Raw genomic sequence first — 24898 nt, forward strand, 5'->3', positions numbered from 1 at the left:
GCAAAGCCACTGTATTGCTCACCATCTTGTTCACACTCGACATCCACACAGGGTCCCCCACCCATAATCCACGTCGTACAATGCCGACCTACAACCAACTCGAAACACTATAACCACTGTCTCTCCTTCTTCTTCTTCATCATCTCCTCTCTCCTTTCAGAAACTCCATTACTGCTTCAACCCCATCTCCTTCTTTGAACTTTCTTGCCTTCTTCTCTATGAACTCCTTCATTCCTTCCTCATCTTCTTCACCACCTCGTGCATTCCATCTCCTTCTCTTCCTCCACCATCACCACGAAGGCAACACGAGATTCCGATCACCGTCGCCGGCACCGGAGGCTCCATTCGGGGACGGAGATTCACGCCTTGGAACATGGCCGACCGCTTGAACAACCCCGTTTTGGAACTGTGAGATAGCCACTGCGCATCTCCAAATCAACGCAAGCACTACCTCGACGCGCGACGGGCGAAACTGATCGTTGTCTTTTCCGAGAGCGGTTTCTATTCCGCGCCTTGAGTGCTCCACCATGAAGGACTGAAAACGAACCGTCTGGTCGTGAACTTGTCGACTGCCATGTTGACAGAAGCGGACATCACCGGAATTTCTCGTGGAGGTAAAAAGGGAGAAGCGAGGCGAGGCCTAAGTCGGGAACATACGGATCTCCAGCTCCCGACAGGCGGCGGTCCAGCTCCTGAAGGATTGATGTGTGAGGAAGTCGCTAGATCGGAAATCTTGTGGCTGATGCAAATTCCTATGGCTGTCCCACCACAACCGAACATTGTGAACTGGACAAGGAATAAAGAACCGTTTGACAATAACATGGTTTGCTTGTCGGACGAAGGAAGGAAGTGTTCGAGAGTGTCGAGATCTGGGTCGCTGAGGAAATGAGGAGAAGGGGGGGGGTTCGCGCTTCAACGTAAAAATGCCATCGTCATTGCAGTTGATGGTGGTGCCGCCCCAGAGGCGGCCAGCGAGGGGATAGAAACAGGTGAGCAGTCGGGAAAGGAGGTCTGGAGAAGTTGGGATTTGGTGGAGAAATCAGAGAGGAGGTCGCGGCAGCTGGTGCCTGCCGCTGTCAGTGGCGCGACAGGGAAGAAAAAGCAAAGCACTAGTACTGTGGATGTTAGGGGAAAGCTGATCTAGAAGGGAGAGTTAAAAGATTTCAAGTGCGATGGTGTGGATGCGGCTGGTTTGATGCATTTTCTAGAAGTGATCTCAATTCTGATCTTAGCATCCATTTTCTCAGCAGTTCTTCTAATGAGTTTATTTTTTTCCTGTAAGTTTTGAGAATTAATGGTGTGTGTGTATATTAGCTTTTGTAATCGACTCATTTTTCAAAGTATTTGAATTTTGAACCCCGAGTATACAGTAATTCACCTTACCCAAACACTCATGCATATTTCTAAAAAATGGGATTATATATATATATGTTACTATGTATCATAATACATGCATGCCTAACATGATGAATTGAAGTCTTTGTCATAAATTGAACTGTTTGTGATAGCGATTTCTGTATAGCAGATAAGACATTTATACTTTTTGTACTGAGAAATTCAAGGCACCTGATCTTATAATTAAATCTTTGGCAAGTAGTTACAAATACTTATATAAAATTTAGGAATGAGATGAACATGTAACACCCTCAAATTTACAAACGATTTTTTCGCAAATTATTAATTCAAGAAATCATTTTTTTTTTTCATTGAACCCTTATCATAACCCTTATCATGGTAGAAAAATTTCTACCATGATACATCCAAGACAATATACCACAGGTCTTAAAATATCTCAAAAAGCAATTAGAACCATGAGGGACAGACAGATCCTCATGCATGATATTTAAATAGGTCATGAATCAAGAGGGACAGACATAATCCTCTTGGTCATATAAATGCATTTAATAAAAAGGATTAGAGTTTACATGCTTCACAAGAAGATATGTCCTAAGTTGGCACAAGATACATTGTATAATCCAAAATAAGAGGCAACGTAAAAGATGGTGTCTCATACACCATAGTTACACCTCTGGTGCTTTCTCGGCCGGACTCGCTCCTGTAAAAATATTAACCACGGGGAATGAGACTTAAAAGTCCCAGTAACCAAAAATTAATATGTAATGATGCATGCGGATGTAACTAATCATGCGATTGCTAAGTGGGCACACAAAACATTTAACCGAACAATATTTTCAAACAAACCGAACAAGTATTTAATTGCATGACTGCACCTTATATCCTCCTTTCGCCATGCTCGGACGCCAAATCACCCGGCCAAAGGTGAGTTGGACCAAGCGACACGCCACTCATTGGGTCCAATGAGGGCTTACCACGTGGTAATAATTAACCGAACAGAAATTCCCATTAACACCATACATTAAAATACCCTGACAAGTCATGCATCATTCAAATATCCAAACAGGAATATATCCGAACAATAATATCTCATCATGATAAAAAAAAATAAATTTTTAACCCACTTGGCAATAATTTCAAACAAGTATATACAGTATTTATTTTCAATAATTCATAATTTTTCCAAACAACAAAACAACACATAACCATTCACAAACACACTCATCACAACACATTAATAATGGTTACCTTGTGTCTTGAATAACAAGTTCCCCTTCACAACTCCTTTTTCACCACTATCTTTGTCAATATAATCTACATAATTATTTCACAATACTATATATTAATTTTACATTAAAATAAATAACTCTAATTTAAAGAGTTAGAAAGTCTTAAATCTATAGTCCATATTAACACTAATTTAAGATTTATGCCTCATTTAACTTCCCAAATTCTTTTCTAAAATTCTCGTACCCTAATGAACTATTTTTTTTATCCTCAATTCACTTCTAGTATCACAATTTCATCCTTCTACATTCTAAAAATTCATCCAAAAATAAATTAAAATTTTAAATTATCCTGAAGCCTCAAATCACCTTTCTATAACCTCAAAAATACCTATTCATACTTAAATAAATATTTAATAATCATAGGTTTATCCCTACATCTCAGATTCCACATAAATTCAACCATATAGATCTAGATTTTAACTCAAAAATTCTTAAACATGAGTTTCAACCTCAAGAAAATATTCTATAATATTTATTATATCCCTAAGAGTTTTAACCTATATTTTTAATCCATCATATCATCAGATTAACTATCCTATAGAAAAATCCTAATCAAAATATTTACTCTATCCTACAAAATAATCATATCACTAGAAAGCTAATATTATTTAGAAAATAACTATAAAATTAATTTTGTAATTAAATAAATTTTTAAATGCTAATCTAAACAGGAAAGTTAGAACATACCTGAAGAAAAAAGAAAATAATCCCCCCTTGCGAGAAAACGCCGAGCAACGTGAGAGGAAGAGAGAAAAATAATATAAAATGGGATTGTGAGTCCCAAAATTATATTAAAAAAAAACTATAGGTTTGAATTTAATTATTCAAACCTTTGGGCCCAAAGTTGCAATTTTCTCTAAATTGCATCTTAGCCTCTCATGCTTCCTAATGCACACACCCCCTCCTTTTTATACATGAAGGCACCTCTTCTCTTCCCTCATCTAACCAATGTGGGACTTAGAAACAACAACCTTCCACCCCCCTTTTTTTTTGTTCCTTCTACCTTCTCTTTTTTTTTTAACACACACATAAAAAAATTATTTATGTATTATATCTTAACTAAATATTGCTTATGTGGTTTTAAATTTAAATTTTTAAATTCATAATTAAATACCTAATCATAATATTATTTCTAAATAACCTCAAATAATATAAATTCCTATTATTATCATTTTTTTCCTCAAAACCTAAATTCCACAATTTCTTTATTATATAAAAATCAGGATGTTACAATTCTCCCCTCCTTTTAGAAATTTTGTCCTCAAAATTTAATAGATAAGCTTAGAAACTATGTACCTAAGCAAATAAATGTGGATAATCTCGCCTCATACTCTCCTCGGTCTCCCAAGTAGCATCACCTAGGGCTCCACCCTTCCAAATCACCTTCACGAGTCGGATGGTCTTATTGCGTAGTTGTTTGTCCTTAAAGTCCTCAATTCGCTCCGGTTCGGATCTAAAGGTCAAATTCTCCCTCAATTCTACTTCTTCAGGTTCAATAACATGGGAGGGATCCGGGTTGTACTTCTTCAACTGTGATACGTGGAACACATTATGGATACCTGCAATCTGTGGAGGTAATGCAACTCTATATGCAGTAGATCCAATTCGCTCCAAGATCTCATACGGGCCCATAAATCTAGGTGTCAATTTCTTTGCCTTAATGGATCTACCAATGCCTGTCACTGGAGAAACCTTCAAAAATACATGATCTCCTACTTCAAACTCTAACGGCCGTCTCCTCTTATCAGCATAGCTCTTCTGTCGGCTCTGAGCGGTTAGCAATTTTTGCTTAATCATTGCAATCTTCTGGGTGGTCTGCTCTACAATTTCTGGACCAATGATACTCCTCTCACTTAATTCTGTCCAACACAAAGGCGATCTACACTTCCTTCCATACAAGGCCTCATAAGGCGCCATCCCAATACTAGAATGATAGCTGTTATATATTCAGCTAATGGCAAATGATTATCCCAACTACCTGGTAGTTCAATGGCACAAGCTCTCAACATGTCCTCCAAAGTCTGGATCGTCCTCTCTGTTTGTCCATCTGTTTGGGGGTGGTATGCGGTGCTAAAACTCAGTCTGGTACCCATAGCCTTCTGTAGCGCACCCCAAAAGTTTGAAGTGAACCTTGGGTCACGATCTGACACAATTCTAGAGGGTATACCATGAAGTCTAACTATCTCCTTAATGTATATCTCAGCAAATTTCTCTAATGTAGAGGTAAACTTGATCGCCAAAAAGTGAGCTGATTTGGTGAGTCGGTCTACTATCACCCAAATAGCATCCTTACTCGAGGGTGTTCTTGGCAGTCCAGTGATGAAATCCATAGAAATATCATCCCATTTCCACTTTGGAATATCTAACGGTTGCAGTGTTCCAGCTGGCTTCTGATGTTCTATCTTTATCTTCTGACACGTTAAACATCTAGAAACAAATTCAGTTACATCTTTCTTCATTCCTGGCCACCACCAACCTCGCTTCAAATCATGGTACATTTTAGTTATACCGGGATGAATTGTATATTTGCTCCTATGAGCTTCTTCTAAAAGGATATTCCTCAATCTTGGATCATTAGGTACACAAACTCTACCTTTATACTTCATCACTGTGTCCTCAGAGATGGTAAAATTTGGGGCCTTACCTACCACTATCTCCTTCCTTATATTCCTTAAGTAGTCATCACTCTGCTGTGAGACTCTGAGATCTTCCCAGAATTTGCTCTCAAAGTCTGCTACCTGGAGTGCGGCCATTTGATGTTCAATCACATCTACTGGAACATCATGAAAACTGTTCCATAAATGATATTCATGAACCATCAAATGTGCAGCATGAATAGTCTTTCTACTTAAGGCGTCAGCTACCACGTTAGCCTTACCCGGATGGTAATGTAATTCAAAGTCATAATCCTTCAGAAATTCCATCCATCGTCGCTGCCTCATATTAAGCTCTTTTTGATCAAATAAATACTTCAGGCTCTTATGGTCACTGAAGATTTGAAACTTAGATCCATACAAGTAGTGTCTCCATATCTTCAGAGCAAACACAACTGCAGCTAACTCCAAATCATGAGTAGGGTAATTTTCCTCGTGTGGTCTCAACTGTCTGGAGGAATAGGCAACCACTCGGTCATTTTGCATCAAAACACATCCTAAACCCTTTAAAGAAGCATCAGTGTACAGAGTGTACGGCACCACAGGGTCAGGAATAGTCAATACTGGAGTAGTGGTTAACCTCTTTTTCAATTCTTGGAAAGCAGCTTCACATTTGTCAGTCCAAATAAATGGGGCATCCTTCTTAGTCAGCTTAGTTAAGGGCATCGCAATTTGCGAAAATCCCTTAATAAAGCGACGATAATAACCTGCTAAACCTAAAAAGCTTCGTATCTCTGTAACAGATTTTGGCTGTTCCCACTTCATCACTGCATCAATCTTGCTAGGATCCACCGCAACTCCGTCTCTGGACACAACATGGCCCAAAAACTTTACTTCTTGGAGCCAAAATTCACACTTGTTTAATTTGGCATAAAGCTTATGTTCCCTCAAAACTTGCAAGACGATTCTTAAATGTTCACCATGAGCCTCCTCATCCTTTGAATAAATAAGAATGTCATCAATAAACACTACTACAAACTTATCTAAATAGGGTCGAAAGATCCTATTCATGTAATCCATGAATACCGCAGGAGCATTCGTAAGTCCAAACGGCATCACCATGAATTCATAATGCCCATATCTCGTCCGAAATGCTGTCTTAGGTATATCCTCTGCTCTCACTCTCAATTGGTGGTACCCTGACCTTAAGTCAATCTTTGAGAAAACTGCGGATCCCACAAGCTGATCCAGCAAATCATCGATTCTCGGAAGTGGATATTTGTTCTTGATGGTTACTTTGTTCAATTGTCTATAATCAATGCACAATCGGAGGCTTCCGTCCTTCTTCTTTACAAAAAGGACTGGAGATCCCCAAGGTGAAACACTCGGTCTGATGAAACCCTTCTCAAGTAGCTCTTCAATTTGCTTTTTCAGTTCCGCTAACTCTGAAGGGGACATCCGATAAGGAGCCTTAGAAATTGGCCCTGTACCGGGTACCAATTCAATTGAGAACTCTACCTCGCGCTTTGGGGGTAAACCGGAGACTTCGTCTGGAAATACATCCGCAAATTCTTTGACAATTGGGATATTCTTCACGCCTTCATCAATCTCAGCTTGGATAGAGAAGAAAACCATGTAGGCCTGGCAACCCTTCTTCATACATCTATCAACTTGCGCCGCCGACAAGAAAACATGATCTTGAGTCTCGACTGGGGTCACCGATAAAGAAGATAAAGACACACTCCTCTCTCTACAATCTAGGATAGCACCATTTGCAGCCATCCAATTCATTCCCACAATTACATCCATACCTCTCAGTGGTAGGATAATTAAGTCCATAGTTGTTTTCCTATTTTTAAACTCGACTACTAGGTTAAGGCATGCCTTAGCAGTCCTTACAGATTCTCCCACAGGAGTAGACACATTCATATCAAAAGGTAAAATACACACAGGCAAATCAAGGTCCTTTACACAAGTTTCAGAAATAAAAGAGTGTGTAGCACCCGAATCAAATAGTGCAACAATATCATGATGAAGGATTTTGATGTTACCTCTAATGGCATCTGGGGAGTTCATGGTGTCCTGAGTAAGAGCAAACACACGGCCAGAGACAGTAGGATGTTGGGAAGGGTTCTTCATATTTGAGCCCTGGTTGTCCCCACAAAACTTTGCAATGTGACCGGGTTTCCCACAAATGTAACAGACCCAACACTGTCCGAAATGACGACGCCCGCATTTAGTGCACTGTTGAGAGCTCGCTGTACTCGGGGCAGGGGTAGATACTGTTGGGCTCCTCTGTGACCCGTGATAACTACTATGATAGCTCCTCTGTCCTTGGCCCCTTTGAAATGGACCCTTCTGCCTTCCTTGGTTCCATGAGCTACTCGAACCCTGATGGTTTTTCTTCATAATGCCTCCGGTGGGTCGAGGGTAGGTTGGGGGTCTACTATATGAATAACCCCTCTTCTCTCTCTCGACCTCCTTCTTACTGCGAGCTACTACTTGTAGTTTTATGCACATTTCATCATAATCTCGGATATCTAGATGAGCTAATTGTTCCCTCAATTCTGGTCTAGCCTTCTCCAATAAGCGCTTAGCCTTCCATTCAGAATCATCCCTATACTGCAGGTACGTGGAGTATCTAGATAACTCCTGAAACTTAGCAATGAATGTGTCCTCATCGAGGTTCCCTTGCTTAAAGGCATGGAATTCCGCTTCCTTCTCAGACCTTAACTCTGATGGAAAGTAATGCCTGAATAATTTTTCCTTGAATTCCTCCCAGGTGAGTGTAGAATCATCCCTGGGCCCTGCTGTCTCCCACCAATCTCTTGCTCCTTTCACTAGGAGCACTAATGCTACTTGTACTTTTTGATTGCTGGTGCATGTGACTACTCGAAAGATGGATTCGAGTCTCTTCACCCATTCCTCTACCACGGATGGTTTAAGGTTACCATCAAACGTAGGAGGGTTAAACTTCCTAACAGTTTCCCACACATCAGTAATGGTCGGTGGGGCTCTCTGTTCCTCCTGCCTAATTTCCTTCCTTCTAGACTCATGATCTCTCGGAGTGGCAGGATGTGAGGAACTGCCTTCCCCCACATGACTCTCAACATGAGCCCTATCTCCATTTTCAGTTACCTTTTGCCTCTTTAGCTCCGTCAACTCTTGTTCGTATCCTTGCACCTTGTCTGTTAATGTTTTTACAAGCATTCTCAATTCCGCCAAGTCAGGCTCCTCATTTGGCAGTGGCGGTGGTAGGTGCTCATGTTGGAATCCTGAGTTACCACGAGTAACAGGCATTTTCTCTCCCCTCCTAAAGGATACAAGATATAAATAATAAAATTAGCCTAGCTATATCATGGCCATACAATGAGAAGCACCATAACAATGTATATTGCCAACCGACTATATGCTCTGATACCAATATGTAACACCCTCAAATTTACAAACCGATTTTTTTGCAAATTATTAATTCAAGAAATCATCATTTTTTTTCATTGAACCCTTATCATACCCTTATCATGGTAGAAAAATTTCTACCATGATACATCCAAGACAATATACCACAGGTCTTAAAATATCTCAAAAAGCAATTAGAACCATGAGGGACAGACAGGATCCTCATGGCATGATATTTAAATCAGGTCATGAATCAAGAGGGACAGACATAATCCTCTTGGTCATATAAATACTTTTAATAAAAAGGATTAGAGTTTACATGCTTCACAAAGAAGATATGTCCTAAGTTGGCACAAGATACATTGTATAATCCAAAATAAGAGGCAACGTAAAAGATGGTGTCTCATACACCATAGTTACACCTCTGGTGCTTTCTCGGCCGGACTCGCTCCTGTAAAAATGTTAACCACGGGGAATGAGACTTAAAAGTCCCAGTAACCAAAAATTAATATGTAATGATGCATGCGGATGTAACTAATCATGCGATTGCTAAGTGGGCACACAAAACATTTAACCGAACAATATTTTCAAACAAACCGAACAAGTATTTAATTGCATGACTGCACCTTATATCCTCCTTTCACCATGCTCGGACGCCAAATCACCCGGCCAAAGGTGAGTTGGACCAAGCGACACGCCACTCATTGGGTCCAATGAGGGCTTACCACGTGGTAATAATTAACCGAACAGAAATTCCCATTAACACCATACATTAAAATACCCTGACAAGTCATGCATCATTCAAATATCCAAACAGGAATATATCCGAACAATAATATCTCATCATGATAAATAAAAAATAAATTTTTAACCCACTTGGCAATAATTTCAAACAAGTATATACAGTATTTATTTTCAATAATTCATAATTTTTCCAAACAACAAAACAACACATAACCATTCACAAACACACTCATCACAACACATTAATAATGGTTACCTTGTGTCTTGAATAACAAGTTCCCCTTCACAACTCCTTTTTCACCACTATCTTTGTCAATATAATCTACATAATTATTTCACAATACTATATATTAATTTTACATTAAAATAAATAACTCTAATTTAAAGAGTTAGAAAGTCTTAAATCTATAGTCCATATTAACACTAATTTAAGATTTATGCCTCATTTAACTTCCCAAATTCTTTTCTAAAATTCTCGTACCCTAATGAACTATTTTTTTTTTATCCTCAATTCACTTCTAGTATCACAATTTCATCCTTCTACATTCTAAAAATTCGTCCAAAAATAAATTAAATTTTAAAATTATCCTGAAGCCTCAAATCACCTTTCTATAACCTCAAAAATACCTATTCATACTTAAATAAATATTTAATAATCATAAGTTTATCCCTACATCTCAGATTCCACATAAATTCAACCATATAAATCTAGATTTTAACTCAAAAATTCTTAAACATGAGTTTCAACCTCAAGAAAATATTCTATAATATTTATTATATCCCTAAGAGTTTTAACCTATATTTTTAATCCATCATATCATCAGATTAACTATCCTATAGAAAAATCCTAATCAAAATATTTACTCTATCCTACAAAATAATCATATCACTAGAAAGCTAATATTATTTAAAAAAATAACTATAAAATTAATTTTGTAATTAAATAAATTTTTAAATGCTAATCTAAACAGGAAAGTTAGAACATACCTGAAGAAAAAAGAAAATAATCCCCCTTGCGAGAAAACGCTGAGCAACGTGAGAGGAAGAGAGAAAAATAATATAAAAATGGGATTGTGAGTCCCAAAATTATATTAAAAAAAAAACTATAGGTTTGAATTTAATTATTCAAACCTTTGGGCCCAAAGTTGCAATTTTCTCTAAATTGCATCTTAGCCTCTCATGCTTCCTAATGCACACACCCCCTCCTTTTTATACATGAAGGCACCTCTTCTCTTCCCTCATCTAACCAATGTGGGACTTAGAAACAACAACCTTCCACCCCCCTTTTTTTTTGTTCCTTCTACCTTCTCTTTTTTTTTTAACACACACATAAAAAAAATTATTTATGTATTATATCTTAACTAAATATTGCTTATGTGGTTTTAAATTTAAATTTTTAAATTCATAATTAAATACCTAATCATAATATTATTTCTAAATAACCTCAAATAATATAAATTCCTATTATTATCATTTTTTTCCTCAAAACCTAAATTTCACAATTTCTTTATTATATAAAAATCAGGATGTTACAGAACATAATTATTGAAAATAAATCTGCAAAATTGTTATATATTAGCACTGAAAATGAACTTTTTTAATCACAATTCTATTGTGATGATGTGGTACTTATCTTGACATTTAAAACGATGGGAATTTTCTTCAACTTAATTAAAGGTGAGGTTTCAAGTACTCAAAATTTAGAAATTAAGAAATTTTTTTTTACATTTTAAAAATTTATAGTCTAAGATGCTATTGGCAGATTAATTTAAAGTTTAAGATACTAATTAACCCTAATAATTATATTCACGCATGCATATGAAGACTAATTATTGTCATTTATTTATGATGAGTGCATGTTTGTTCGCTCTCTTGAAAAGATCAAATTGTAAATTAATTTATATGCAAGTTAATAACGTATCACGAGTCGCAGTAGCACGTAGTATATCCAAACAACATTAATTAATCCCATGTTTTCTGGATTCAATTGGGCAGTAATGATTTTTGTAGTGCTTTGTTTGACCAATGATGAGCTGTTTTTATTCGATGACGATGAGCGAGGAATATGGTGGTTAAGTAAAATTATTTGTACGTCCTCAAATAAGACACAGTATTAATGTTATAAAAATTTTAGGAACACTTTTTAGTCTTCCTCAAGACTTGCATGCCAACCACTTCGCTGCAAAGACAGCAAACAAAATAAAACGCAGCAATCATTTTATAATGAACTTAGCTTCCAAATCTCGTGATATCTCTTGACAACTTGATCTTATTTCATGTGGCTAAAGATTAAGACTTCTTACCTGCTTTTGTCTTCCAAAGCATTTTGAACAATGTCTTTCGTTTAAATTATAGAAGTCATAGAGGATTTTTGCCTATCAACAATATATGCAAAAATATCTGGTATTTTAAATTTTTTATAATGCAACATCCAGTGGCAAAACAAGATCCCAAGTCAGGGGGGTGATTTTCTTTTAAGGATACTTTTATAATTTAAAAAATCAATTATATCTTCAAGTGTATTCCGTGTCCTAGACTCACAACATCTAAAAACGGATCATTGTTATTCCTGTCACTAATTGCAGTAAAGTTTCACTGTTAAATTTTTTTTTTTTTCACAAAAAAAATATATACAGTTGGCAGCCACATGCCTTTCATCTCACAAATGAGGCAAATTTTTTTGTTTTAAAAAAATAAACCTCTCCTCTTGTCGGCGTCTTGTCCATTTCTGCTTCAAGAAATTGAAATCTCCTGCAAGGGGAGAACCGAACCTAGCAATCTTAACATGTTGAACGATCTTTGAACCAAATCTGAACGAAGGAATATAAGCAATCGAACCCAACAAAGGAGGGAGGGAGCAGAGGGGGTTACATTGAATTGGGCAGCTCGTAAACTTTTCATTTATGTATATTATCAGCAAGTGATGAAAGGAAAATGTGCCTCCAGGCCACCCTGGATTTTCCTCATGGGGCTCAATGCTTAACACCGTTCCTTATCGTAACAGTCTTTTGCAGGAGAAGGCATCACAGGGCCAAAAGGGTAATACGGTGGCGGAGGAACCGTCATAGTCGTTGGCGGTGGGTACAGGTAATGCGGTGCAGAATTCTAGTTTGGGAATTATTAGGGCGGAGCAGGAGGAAAGATGAATGGGAGAACTGCACTGCAGGCCTTAAAAATAGGAAATTGCAATTTGGGCCCAAATATTTTGATAATACATTGCAGACCTAAGGGCTTTTGTTGTTATTTTTTTAGGAGTGAAAATACTATTTTGTCCTCATATGATTTGAAAACTCAAAACCTGTGCAAAATTCTTATCCACAAAGCACAAGATGTTCATGAATTTTAAACACAATGTCCACGCATGTCCACGCATGGACATTTAGTTCAAAATGCATGAATATCGTGTTGTACATGCTTCACATGACTTTTATATTTTAATTAACCTATAAATTAATTGGACATACATGGACATTGTGTTGAGAATTTATGAATATCGTATTGTACATTGTGTTGTAGATGATCTGCATGACTTGTATATTTTAATTAGCCTATAGATCAACTGGACACGTATGAATATTGTGTTGAGAATTTATGAACATCATGTTCTGCACTTGTAGACTTTGTGTTGTACATGCTTTGAATTTTTAAATCATACAAGGGCAAAACTTTACTTTCACTCCCAAGAAAAATTAGAATAAGGGCCCTTGAGCTTGCAATGCGATTCTCCCTATATGAATCCATGGTTTTCTTCACACCAAGAGAGAGAGTTTTTTTTTTCTAAGAGAGTTTTCTTGGTTAAATTTTTTACTAGTTTGCTAAACAAGTTGCCATGTAAATGTCTTGTAGACAGTAGATATGTATGCATCCAACATTACAAAAGACAATGGATGTTTCCTCCCACTCAGTGGTGCGGTAATAAGGGTAAAAATGATACTTCCTTTATCCCAAATTATAAGATACTTTTAAATAAAATCTCACAAACCAATAAAGCTCATTAAATATATTTTACAACCTTACTTTTTCAAGATAAAAATATAAACTTTCAAAAATATCCTTCATTTAATACTTCATTGATAAAAGAATATTGAAGAGAGAGAATATATGGGGAGGGTAATTGTTAACCTCTAGAATTTCATGTTATTTTATCACATTTTCCTTAGATTCTAATCTATTTTGGCTCAATTGTATATGTTTTTATTGCCCAAATTAAAAAAATGTGTATTTTATTTTGGGTTTGTATTTTTGGCTTTGATTTGATGTTTTTGGCTTAATTTCATGTTATTTTGGTTGAAGTTTTGATTAGAAGCATTTCTAGATCTTTGTGGATGTTTTTGGAAGGCTTTTGGATGAAGAAATCAAGCACAAAATGAATAATTTTTGTTAGCTGCAAAAATAGTGCAAAACTGCCAAAGTCGTGACTTTCGTTCGTGACTTTCGCCTCAGTTAGAAAAATGCTACGTTTTATTTATCAAAAATTAGTTGGCTAGGATATATATATGCTGAGAGCTTGACCCAAAATACATTTTTCAAACTTTGAACAACCATTTGGAGTTTTGTGTGCTAGGTTTAGGTATTGAAAAAATTGGGTCCAAGAGAATGGAGTTTTAAAGATATTTGGAGCTCATTTTCTTTAATTTTTTGTTCCTCTTCCCCTTCCTCTCTTATATTCTAATATGGGTCTAAATATTTTGTATATTTGTATCTTTTGGATGATTATGAGTAGATAAATACTTTGTTCTAGGGTTATGTGGAACCCTTGTATGGATTAACACTATGTTCCTCCTCTCTTTTTGTGATTAATGATATATGTGTGTTTATTTTACTCTTTTCTTAATGTTTCTAAGTGATTGGTCACCATTTAGATGTTGGGTTCACTTGATTGATGCTTAAGAAGGCTAGATTGAGTGTAGAATTTGAGTAAAATAGTGCGAGAACTTGATATTTACATGTTGAATGAATGGTTTTGCCAGTAAAATAGAGATATACTTGCTAGTCTTGCATAGCCACGTTAGGGTTGGAGCTAAAAAGTGAGTTTTATTAATTGTAACAAGAGATTAGAAAATTAATTTAACTAAACACTTGTTTATGACTTGAGAGAGCTTGTCCAAGTATTTTTAAAACTCTAGGTTAGCACTTATTTTCATTGAAAGCATTTAGGAGAGGACATGATTTCAGTGTTTTGAGACACAAGGTGGATAAATAATCCTGAGTTTAAATTTGTGCTTGAAGTCTGTGAATCAATTTATTTTCTTTATTTTCTAGTGTTAATTTAGTTTTAAAATCATTTTCACTTAATTATGTTTGGCTCAACTTAGTTGAACTCACTTAGTTTTTTGTTTGATCATTGTTTTTCAACAAATCCTCAAGGGAACGATACTTTACTTTCACTATATTACTTGCTACGACCCGTGCACTTGTGGTGAGCAACAGTAATATTGAAAAAGTATCATTAATTAAACTTTATTTTTATCAAAGTGTCTTATATTTTGGAACGCTAAATCTTTCCTAAAAGTGTCTTATAATTTGAGATAGAGGGAGTATATTTTTGTAACTTCAGGGAAAGAATATATCAAAGTAGAGTTTAGAATACTAGATACATTTAAAGGTATAATTTGAAAGCAAAAATAGACTTTAATGTAAATATTAAAAAGATGGGATGCAAAATATGAAGGGAATGAAATGCAAAATCTAAAATTTCATACCCATTATATGTAATTTTCAAAGTGAAGGGGGCATGTGCTCAACCTTACTTGTATGTGGCTTATTCATTGACAATATCTTTTTTTAATATTTAAAAGTTGTGCAATTTTACTATTATCATTAAAAAGATTAAGTTTAATTGTTAGTCAATCTAAAAATTAGAAAAAAAATCTTAAAAAATAGAGGGTCAATGGATTATATACTTATTAAACTATAGCTCAAATAGCATCATAGACCCTAAACTTATATATTGTATAATTTGTTCCTTCAACTCTTTAATTCTAAGCAGTTAACTCCTTGACTTTAAGTATAGAAATATTGACTGTTAAATGTGATGGGAGAGAAGACAATTTGACTTAATTGTGCCAAGTTGGCATGCCATGTGTACAAGGTAGTCTTAGGAAGATGGGTATATCAGTAATAGTCCTTGAAAGATGGCACTAAACCCTATGAAAAGGAACCCAGCCATGTGGTATTCAAAGTTAAGTCTCATTTTTTATTTTCAAAGGAATGTTAGCTCCATTAAACTCTGCTTGTTCTACTATCAACATGTTCATTCTGCTGACTTGCTCTCTCTCAAGCATTTGCGCTTTAAGATTTGTGATAATTTCACCTTCGAGCCCACCTTCATTTGATGCAACACTGAAAACCTTATCCTCTGCCAAGGTTGTGATTGGGACACTCATGCCTCTTGCTCTGTTATTGCCTCTCACCATTGTACCTTTGTTGAGTATATCTGAATTCGCTCTGTTGTGGGAGTTTCATTTTGAGACCAAGACGATAGATTAATCTCCTCCTTCTTTGGTTAGTGATTATCGGGATTTGTTTGTGCCCCTTGAATACTACGTACATAATTCCAATTTGAATTTAAAATTCACTAATGAATTTGCCACCAAGCTTAGATCAACCATCAAATGCTTCCAGAAGACTTTATGTTGGAAATACCTACATAAAATATAAGAAATAATATAATTTTAGTTGTGCCTAAAAACACTATCCTTAAGAGTTATTTTGCCACAAGGAGGCAACTCCTCATGATTAAGCAAATTCTTATTGCAAAAGGCAAGGATACAGAACAATGAAAATTCATAGGGTGAACTCAGGCAACATCACAATTAAAGTAGTATGACAAAAGAGGAGAGAAATCCTAAAAGCTTAAAAGCTTTTTTTTTTTAACTAAAAGAACACGAGTAATAGCATTTAACAGACTTAATTTGGATTGTTGCATTATACTATAACCATTTCTAATACTCTTGTGGCCTTAACAATCTGTCTGAAAAAAAATATCAAAGCTAAAAGAAGCCGAAGCTAGCACTTACATACAATATAGGACTGTTGATAACTCCTCATGAGCACCTCTCTTGGAAATAGTGCTAGCATTTGAGCAACCAATAAGGACATTAACCATGTGATTAATATATTTTTCCAACCTTCTTATTCAAACTATAATATCGTGCTACTTTTATGGGCCAAAAAAGGTATGATCACATAAATGTATAAACAAGCTTTAATTTCTTATGTCATGAAATATACAGCAAGCATTACTAGATTGAGGGTATACTCTGTGTTAAGTTGTTAACTGCTTTATCCAATTTCTAATTTCAATTTTATTGCCTAAACATATGCCAGAATATAGTCTTCTCCTTCCACTTTCTTGATTTTGGGAGAAGTCATTTATAAACTCAAATCACGTCATCACGCACTCATAAAAATTAGTAGCTTTGGCATACTTTTTTTGAATCCCTCAGCCACAAATCATACTATGATATAATACACCAAAATCAAACAAAGTAAAAACTAGATATTTGAACTTATTTCATTTGTGATCAATTGGCAAGTAGCTCTAAAGATTGTTGGAAACACCTGCATAAAACATGAGCAATAATATAATCCGAATCATGCTTGAAGATATTATCCTTAAAAGTTAGTTTCTAACACTTTCCACCTTAACGTCACTGGTTGGTCCAACGATGACACTTCATCATTGATCAGTCTACCGTGATGTGATCTGGATGACATTATAAAAGGATCATCTACTATGCTAGCGAATCACACCATCAAGTAGGGGCCGGAGGGGAAGAAAGAGCTTACTTATTCTTTTTCACCTAAAAATAAAACAACATATCATTGAAGGTTGCGTTCGCCAAGGCCTTCAGTCGGTGGTCACAGGTGATGACATTGAACTTTATAGAGACAATGAAGTTTCAACAAAGTTGACATTCAAATCATGTTTTAGTCATTGGATGGGGAGCTAGGAGTGGTAGAATCGCTTGGTTGGATAATATGATAATGAGATAGGATGTGGTTTTAGACTCTGATGAGAAGTGGGTATTTCCAAGCAACGACTTATACCTCAAGTAAGTATGAGTGCAACGTAAACATGTAAGTAGATCCTACCATCTAAAAAGTAAAGTTCATTTTCTTGTAGTTAATATTGGGGGTTTAGCTATTAAGAATCTAAAAGTTGAAGTAAGAATTTGCATAATACACAAGTTTGGGATCTATAATGCTATTCGAACTATAGTTTTAGGAGTATATTGCTCATTTACCCAAAATTATACTAAAGGACTCTTTAAAAAATTTAATATAGATTAAGTTCTTTTAAGTTACAAATAAACTTTGAGATATTAAAATTATTCCTTACTAATAAAAAGACAAAAATATTATTTTGACCATCTACTTTTACCAACTACCGGCTAATTGTTGCATTATCATTCTTGGCAATAACACTGATAAAAATTAATAAATATTAAAGCATTAATCAATATTGTATGGACCAAGCATAAAACCAATTATGGTACTGATTCATTGTACCCAGTGGCGGACTCATAACCTTTGGCCAAAGAGGGAAAGATATTTTTTAAATATTAAATAATGGGTTAATGAGTATTCTAGACTCTGAAGTAAGGGAAAAGTGCTTTGGACCTTGATCTCTTAAAATGTGCAAAATGGCCTTAAACTTTTAAATTCATAGCAAATTAAACCCTATCATTAACTCACCATTAACGCCGTGACTGTTCATTAAGTAGGGCCTAGTCAAAATACTAATGTGGTAGTCCCTTGCTTATGTGTCATTTTTAATGAGCATCACTGATCCTAAACTATTACGCGAGTAGCATCTTAGACCCTAAATTTTAAAATTCAAAGCAAGTTATCCCCACTGTTTCTATATAGAACCTTGATTATTATGTAGACTAAATCAACCTCAACATGATTTTCCGTGATGAATACATCGTTAGTCTCGATGAACAACCCATAATTTTGTGAAATAAGATTTTTTGCCCCTTTTTTTGCAATGTTATCTAAACAATTGGTATTTCATGCTTCTCCATATTTTATAACTCTAATTTGATTTTATTTTGAATAATATTTATTTAGTTAATGGTAAAAACTTGAGATCCCATTTGAAAAGAATTTAATTAACAGGTTAAATTGGGTTTGAAACTGTTGATGAAATTATTAGCTTTTGCATCTATCATTTGTAAAATCTTCTGATATTTAAACTTATTTTCAAATGAGATCCCAAGTTTTCACTATTAAATAAGTAAACATTATTTAAAATAAAACTAAATTAGAGTTATAGAGTATATGAAAGAATGATATACTGATCGTTTGGAAAATATTGCAAAAAAAGGGACAAAAGCATTTATCACGCTAGACCATGCTGAGATTAATTTAATCTACATAATAGTTAGCGGCATTCTACACATAAATGATGATGGTAATTTGTTTTAAATTTTAAAGCTTAGGGTCTAGGATGCTACTCGTGCAATAATTTAAGGTTTGTGATACTCATAAAAAATGACATATAAGCAAAGGATTATCACATCAGTGTTTTGACTAGGCCGCACTTGAAGAACAATAACAATGTTAATGGTGAGTTAACGGTGAGGTTTAATTACATTTTAAAAGTTCATGATCTTGAGTGCTTTTTGCGCAATATTTTAGGATCCATAATGCTTATTAACCCTTAAATAATTCATTTATAAGTACATTATAACAATTTCACCTTGATGTAAATCATGTTTTAACATGAGTATCTTTAATTAATTAAAAAGTCAAAGAAATACGAATTTAAGATAGTATTTCAAAAAATAATATAAAAAACTGTTGTTTTCTCAAAATTTTACAAATATCACAAATAAAATATTAAAAAAAATCTCTCCATCTCTTTTTTCCCAATCTCATATAGTGAATCACCAAATGAAGTAGAGAACAAACATTAGAGGATGAAAAATTAGAAAATTAGGAAGGGCAAGATCTAAAACCAATATATAAACATTTCTACTTCCAAAATCTCAGGAAGTGCATCTGCCCACCTTGAGATGCATATAGCTCTACTAGTGACTGTACTGTAATATGACCAATCTAAATTAAAATAATAAAAGTTAACGATTATGTATGAAAAAAAAAATATTTTAGACTATTTAATCATATCCTTATCATATATACATGTCAAATTTGTAGTCAATTACTCCATTATTATAATAAAATTATTTATTATTTACAAGTAACCAAAATCATCAAGTCTCACATTTATTATCTAATAAACCAACACAAGCTTTCATTATTAACTAAGATCACTAATGAATTATCAAATATGTGTGTGTGTGTGTGTAACATTAAAGAAAAACAAACCGCAAGACAATAAAAACACAAAAATAAAATAATTTTGTATTATCAAGAGTTTTTTTTAAAGAAAATAAAAAATAATTCTTGACGAGTTCTCCACTAATTTTGACTTATTTTGGTCAGTTCACTTTTTCTTGATTACGTGCCCTTAATTGGCCCAAACCATTGGGAAATGGCTGATCTTGTCTGGTTTTGATAACAGTGGTATCCATTGACCTCTTTTTTCTTTCATGCACTTTATTCTACAAAGGATGATTGGATGGAGTTATATTTACTTTGTCTTGCATGAATTGACTAGTAATTTTTACGGTTATACATCGATTATAGAACAATCAAAGTAACAAGCATATATAATTGGGATAGAAAACAATTTACTAACCTATTGCATTCCTTTGTTCACTCTTTGCTCATGCTTTTTCTTGATGCGCCACAACGTAGCATGTGCACTCTCTACAATCTACATATACTAACGAATGGTCTACAACATTCATAAACAACAAACAAATAGGAAACTAATATAGAGAGGGGGGGGGGGGAAGATTCTCCTCATGGTGCAGAAGGATCGGGGCGGAGAGAGCAGGAGAAATTTTTTGGTGAACCCCGCAGGTTAGGTGGAACCTACAAACCCGTCTCTCCTCTCTATCTGAACTCCAAGTCCACCTGGAGAGAATCCGAGCAAGAAGGAGATGTAAGTAGCTAATAAACGGTGATAATATACTAGTAAAGTTGGTTTACATAGTGAGGCAATGCTAACTAGATCTGCTGGTGCCATGAAATGGCATGAAAGGAGCTGATATGCTTCATAGACATAAAGAAGCATACTCAAAACTCATTACCAAAAATAAAAAAATAAAGAAAAAAAGAGGAAGAAGAAGAAGCGTATTCAAAACTATTGGGCAAATTTTAGACACTAGAACATGCATGTGAAAATTAATATGATTCTACAGTGGATTGCAAATCAGAATAGGATTGAGTTTCTTACAGTAAATGAAGTTCATGGCCTACCAAAGAAAGTCGTTCCACATTCAATTTCTTCTCAAATGATCATTCATACAGTATGCTAATAATTAATATTGAAAGCATGAAGGTAGAGGCAAGTTTACTGATATAATCAGAAGAAACAAAATTACTCCGCTAGAAACCAAAAAACCGTGTGCGGATATTAATGATTTATGGACAGAAAAATATAAGCCCAAGCCAAAGATAGTCAGTGAAAGACATTGATTAATATCCAAAAGTTCGGAATATGAAAAAGAAGGCTAACCAGTATCATTCGGTTAATATCACAGCCAACAGGTCAGAGTTAACATTCAGCTGAACAACAGGTCACATCTAACCTACCACTTGGCTTCATCTGCTCCACCGAATTCGTTCAACAGCTGAGATCCTGCATTTTTGAGACATTTATATTTCAGAAACAGCATTTATATCAATTTTTTTTTCTTTGTATCCATCAAAATGAAGTAGAAGTTCACAATTTGCCATTTTGAGATATTGATGGCCATGTAAGATTGAAAAAACAAGAATCTTTATGCTTCTGCAAACAAGGCAAGTCTTGATTGGCAGCGGTACCAATAAATGAGGTATGCAACAATTGAAATTGTGTCCCCAAGCGTGTTAGAGACAAAGTACGTGAATCCATTGGACGTTATAATTAGAAATAGAAATCTAAATAAAAGTCCAAACGGACAACCTAACCTCAGGATGGAAGAACTTCTAATCCAACTAGATCCAACCATCCGTGCAAAAGGTTAAAAGAAAAAGAATACCCGCAAACTAGGAGTACAGAATATTTACGGTAACTCTTATGTTGATTGGAGTTTTCAGTCTTTTAGAGTTTATTAATTCTTATACGGTACAAGACTTGAGTAATGCATCTCAAGTACATTCAGTTCATTTTTATTTTATTTTTAGAGACCATGTCAGATATTTATAGATATTTTGGTTGACAGAGTTTGAGTAAAGCAATTTTTTAAGTCCTCTCTCAAGCTTTATTTGTGATTTCCCATTTTTGGAGTGTGTGATGTTTGCTTGCTCAAAATTGTCCCTACCAAGAAGATAACACTAATGCAATATTTAGTAGATAGAAAAGTGCTTAATATTTTTCTGTATTCCAAACATTACCTAACTTTTTTTCGTCTCATAATCTCACACTCATGTAGCCATAAATTATCTTTTTTGCATCTCATCGTCACACATAAATCAACATAAAACTGGACGAAAACTGTTGACACAGCATTAGACAATATAATCAAAACACGTTATTGATCAGTGTATCATTTCTTGGAAGTGAAGAATACGCAGCAACAACAGAATCATGAATTTGGTCCAGAAAAACCCGGAGTTACACATTTTTACTGCCAAGTTTGGGGTTGCAGCTTAGATCCACATTCAAATTGATCAGATTTTCATATCAGGTGATTCAGCATACGCAATTGAAATCAGTTCAGACCTAAACTTGTCATCCTTATCACCGTCTGACACAGCAATTCCATCAGCCTTCTGGCTTTGAGACACGGAGTTCAAATCCAGGGTTGTATCAGCGGAAGCCTTAGAGATAGCTATAAGATATTCACGTGCCAACTCGGAAGATGTCTTCTTGCTAAGTGATGCGCTATCCATATACTCTCTGCTTCTTCCTGCAATTCAAATTTGGTCCCTTTTGAGAAATCCCCCATAGGATTAGATATTTAGTATCGCATTTTTTTTCACCTCAGCACGCCTGAATATTTATACCATATCCATTCCTGATTTGCATGTCAGTGTTTAACTAGTTTTAAGAACTCAACTCCGAAGCTATCACGTAAGCATTTATTTTTTCTTAGACTGGTGTGTAAATGCATTCATATATTCAAGGAAGATCCATATAAGTTGCAAACTCTAAGGTTGCATTCAGTGCACACAAAAAATATTGAAGAAAGGGAAAGGATGAGAAAAAGTATCTTTACTATGTTTGGTAGATGGCAATATGATGTTATTCAAAGAAAGCTTCCCATGTTTATGAAAGAGAGTTTTCCCATTGTCACTCCCTTTCCTAATATTATTTTTACCAAATGGTCCCTTTAAGTAATCATTATAAGGATAAGCAGAGCGGGCCAGAGAACTCAAAGAAAACTAGCATGAAGTAAAGCCCCCAACATGACAATCTGAGAAGTTATAGCAATCATTGAATCCCATACATTGCCCTAGTTGCCAGCAGCTGTATTAATGTAAAGTTCAATATGACAACATTATCATTATATGAGTTAATTGGTCATTTCATCAAGGCAATTTTTTTCTAATATATTGAGAAGAGCGAATCGGGGTGATCAATGAATGGAGTGAGAAAAGGTTCCATTACAAAGTAATTATTGCTATGGAATGGGTAAGAGAAACTTTCGATATTACCCCAATGTATGTTTCTTCGAATACATGATGAGGCTAATTTAAATTCAATGCATAAAGGAAAGAGAAACCATTTCCAATCTCCAAATTCAGGAAGGTATTGAAATTAAGATGTGAACAGCGAATTGAGAAGGAATGGTTTCGAAATTTGTTCTAAAACACCTCCATCCATCCAATACTTTCTAAACACAAAAACAATGGTTTAGGTTGCTTGCTCACCCCAACCCATCCTCTCCCACCTCTCAGGAACCAAATGAAAGGAACCAAAGAGTACGGCTGGATGGGTAGAGGGGAAGATGGGAAGTTCCAACACCATTACTGGAAATTTAATGGGGGGAAAAGGTTGAGAATCATAGTTTGAACTTTGAAGCTATCATCCCATTGAGGGATCAGGGTGATTTTACCCTCCAGAACTATGGTATGAAAAATTTTCCACTCCATCCTCCCAAACAATCCCTTAAAAATCCCTGCACATTAAACTAAATTGAGCCTGTATAATGGATCAAAACCCAGCACTGGTTTGGTTGTGTTTAATGAATCCGAATCGGTTTGAGAATCCCAGATGCATAATATTAGAACCAATTCAATGTCTATTGGTAACGAACAGGAAACGAAACCTCCGCGGACTTAAAATGAAGATAAAAAAAAAAAAAAAACAGAAACCTACGCCGTTTTCTTTGTCAGATGCAATGGTAGAAAGATTCAAAGAAGCTGGATTTAAGCCCATATTCTTTGACACGATAAATTGCGTAAACAAGCAGCAGAGATAGTGCAAGAATCCAGGGCAAAATCATGAAGGAAAAAAAAATCAGGAAATGGAAACAAGAAAAAAAAAATGGCTACCTTCAGTTAATGAGATTGAAGAACGCGATTCTTGGACCCCTCTCCTCAGGAAACGATAAGTCCTCCACTTGGACGAGCTTCTTGCCAATTGCAGAATCAGTCAACAAAAATAGCAAGTGGGCAACCAAATCTACGTATCTAAGTGTGTGCACACGCACAATATAAATTGCATAGTGGATTTATTTCGTGTGTGAACACTCGGACTGCACGAAAATCTTTCAATCTTTTCTGATCCAGTCTAATTTAAAATAATCTCAGTCTTATTCAATTCTTATAGACACTAGTTTTTTAAAATCAAAAAAATTAAAAAGATTAAATTATTTTTTTGAGTTGGATTGAACAAGAGATTAGACATTCGAATCACTTAATCCAATTTAGTCCTATTAATTTTTTTATTATAATTATAATCAATTTATATTTGACAAGTGTTTGAAGTGTAATTGATGCTAAAGAGATGATTGTATGAAAATTTGTTAAGTTTGTTTCTAAATTATTGTTGTAATGTAGTGTTGTTGAATTTTATTATGTGTTGTTTTTGTTAAAATTATAAATTTAAATCATTTGGATTATAACAGAAATATTTTTTTTCTTATTGTTAGGAATTATTATGAATTTATTATTATTATAGTGTTTTTACCATCTTAATTGAGTTTATTATGTTAAAATGAATTATTGTCTCTCATAGAATAAAAAAAAAAGAAAAAAAGCTAAATGAATATTGGACTGATAGGACCTGTCTTCAGTCATATAGACCAAGTTTAGTCTTGTTAATTTTTTGGATTATCATTAGATAAGACTAGATTACGGGTTGCCTGACCCAGTCCAGACAGACAAATTAAATTGAGAGGAAATTAAATTTGATGCTTTTCTCATGTGATAATTTTTTAAATATATAAATCAATGTGTAGTTTAATTTTTTTATTTTTTATTTTATTTTGAAAATTTTATTTTAGAATG

At 34.9% G+C, this 24898-nt stretch overlaps 1 protein-coding gene and 2 long non-coding RNA genes across 3 annotated transcripts; all 3 read right to left on the reverse strand.

The window, feature by feature from the left end:
- Positions 1 to 1967: 1967 nt before the first annotated feature.
- On the reverse strand, positions 1968 to 8539 carry LOC129310333 (uncharacterized). Its single transcript, XM_054952151.1, has 2 exons — positions 7291 to 8539; positions 1968 to 2056 (listed from the first exon to the last, which is right to left on the reverse strand). Exons 1-2 carry the CDS (start codon positions 8537 to 8539, stop codon positions 2022 to 2024), a joined length of 1284 nt encoding a protein of 427 aa, XP_054808126.1. The 3' UTR covers positions 1968 to 2021.
- A 352-nt stretch (positions 8540 to 8891) lies between these two features.
- Positions 8892 to 10779, reverse strand: LOC129310507 (uncharacterized). The gene is made up of 3 exons (XR_008593127.1): positions 10370 to 10779; positions 9639 to 9704; positions 8892 to 9089 (listed from the first exon to the last, which is right to left on the reverse strand). It is a non-coding gene; the product is annotated as an uncharacterized LOC129310507 (long non-coding RNA).
- A 9200-nt stretch (positions 10780 to 19979) lies between these two features.
- Positions 19980 to 24097, reverse strand: LOC129311573 (uncharacterized). The gene is made up of 3 exons (XR_008593321.1): positions 23942 to 24097; positions 20979 to 21101; positions 19980 to 20374 (listed from the first exon to the last, which is right to left on the reverse strand). It is a non-coding gene; the product is annotated as an uncharacterized LOC129311573 (long non-coding RNA).
- Between the last annotated feature and the right edge of the window lie 801 nt (positions 24098 to 24898).

The sequence above is a fragment of the Prosopis cineraria genome, unplaced genomic scaffold (assembly GCF_029017545.1).
Source record: "Prosopis cineraria cultivar Desert tree isolate PC_DT_omini unplaced genomic scaffold, ASM2901754v1 PC5, whole genome shotgun sequence".
NCBI lineage: Eukaryota > Viridiplantae > Streptophyta > Magnoliopsida > Fabales > Fabaceae > Prosopis > Prosopis cineraria.

Excerpts from the sequence above, each read along its gene's own strand:
- LOC129310333 (XM_054952151.1), bottom strand. The coding sequence starts at position 8,539 with ATGCCTGTTACTCGTGGTAACTCAGGATTCCAACATGAGCACCTACCA. Across the intron at positions 2,057-7,290 it reads CTCCCCAGATGCCATTAGAG|GAGCGAGTCCGGCCGAGAAA; the intron begins GTAACATCAAAA and ends ATATTTTTACAG.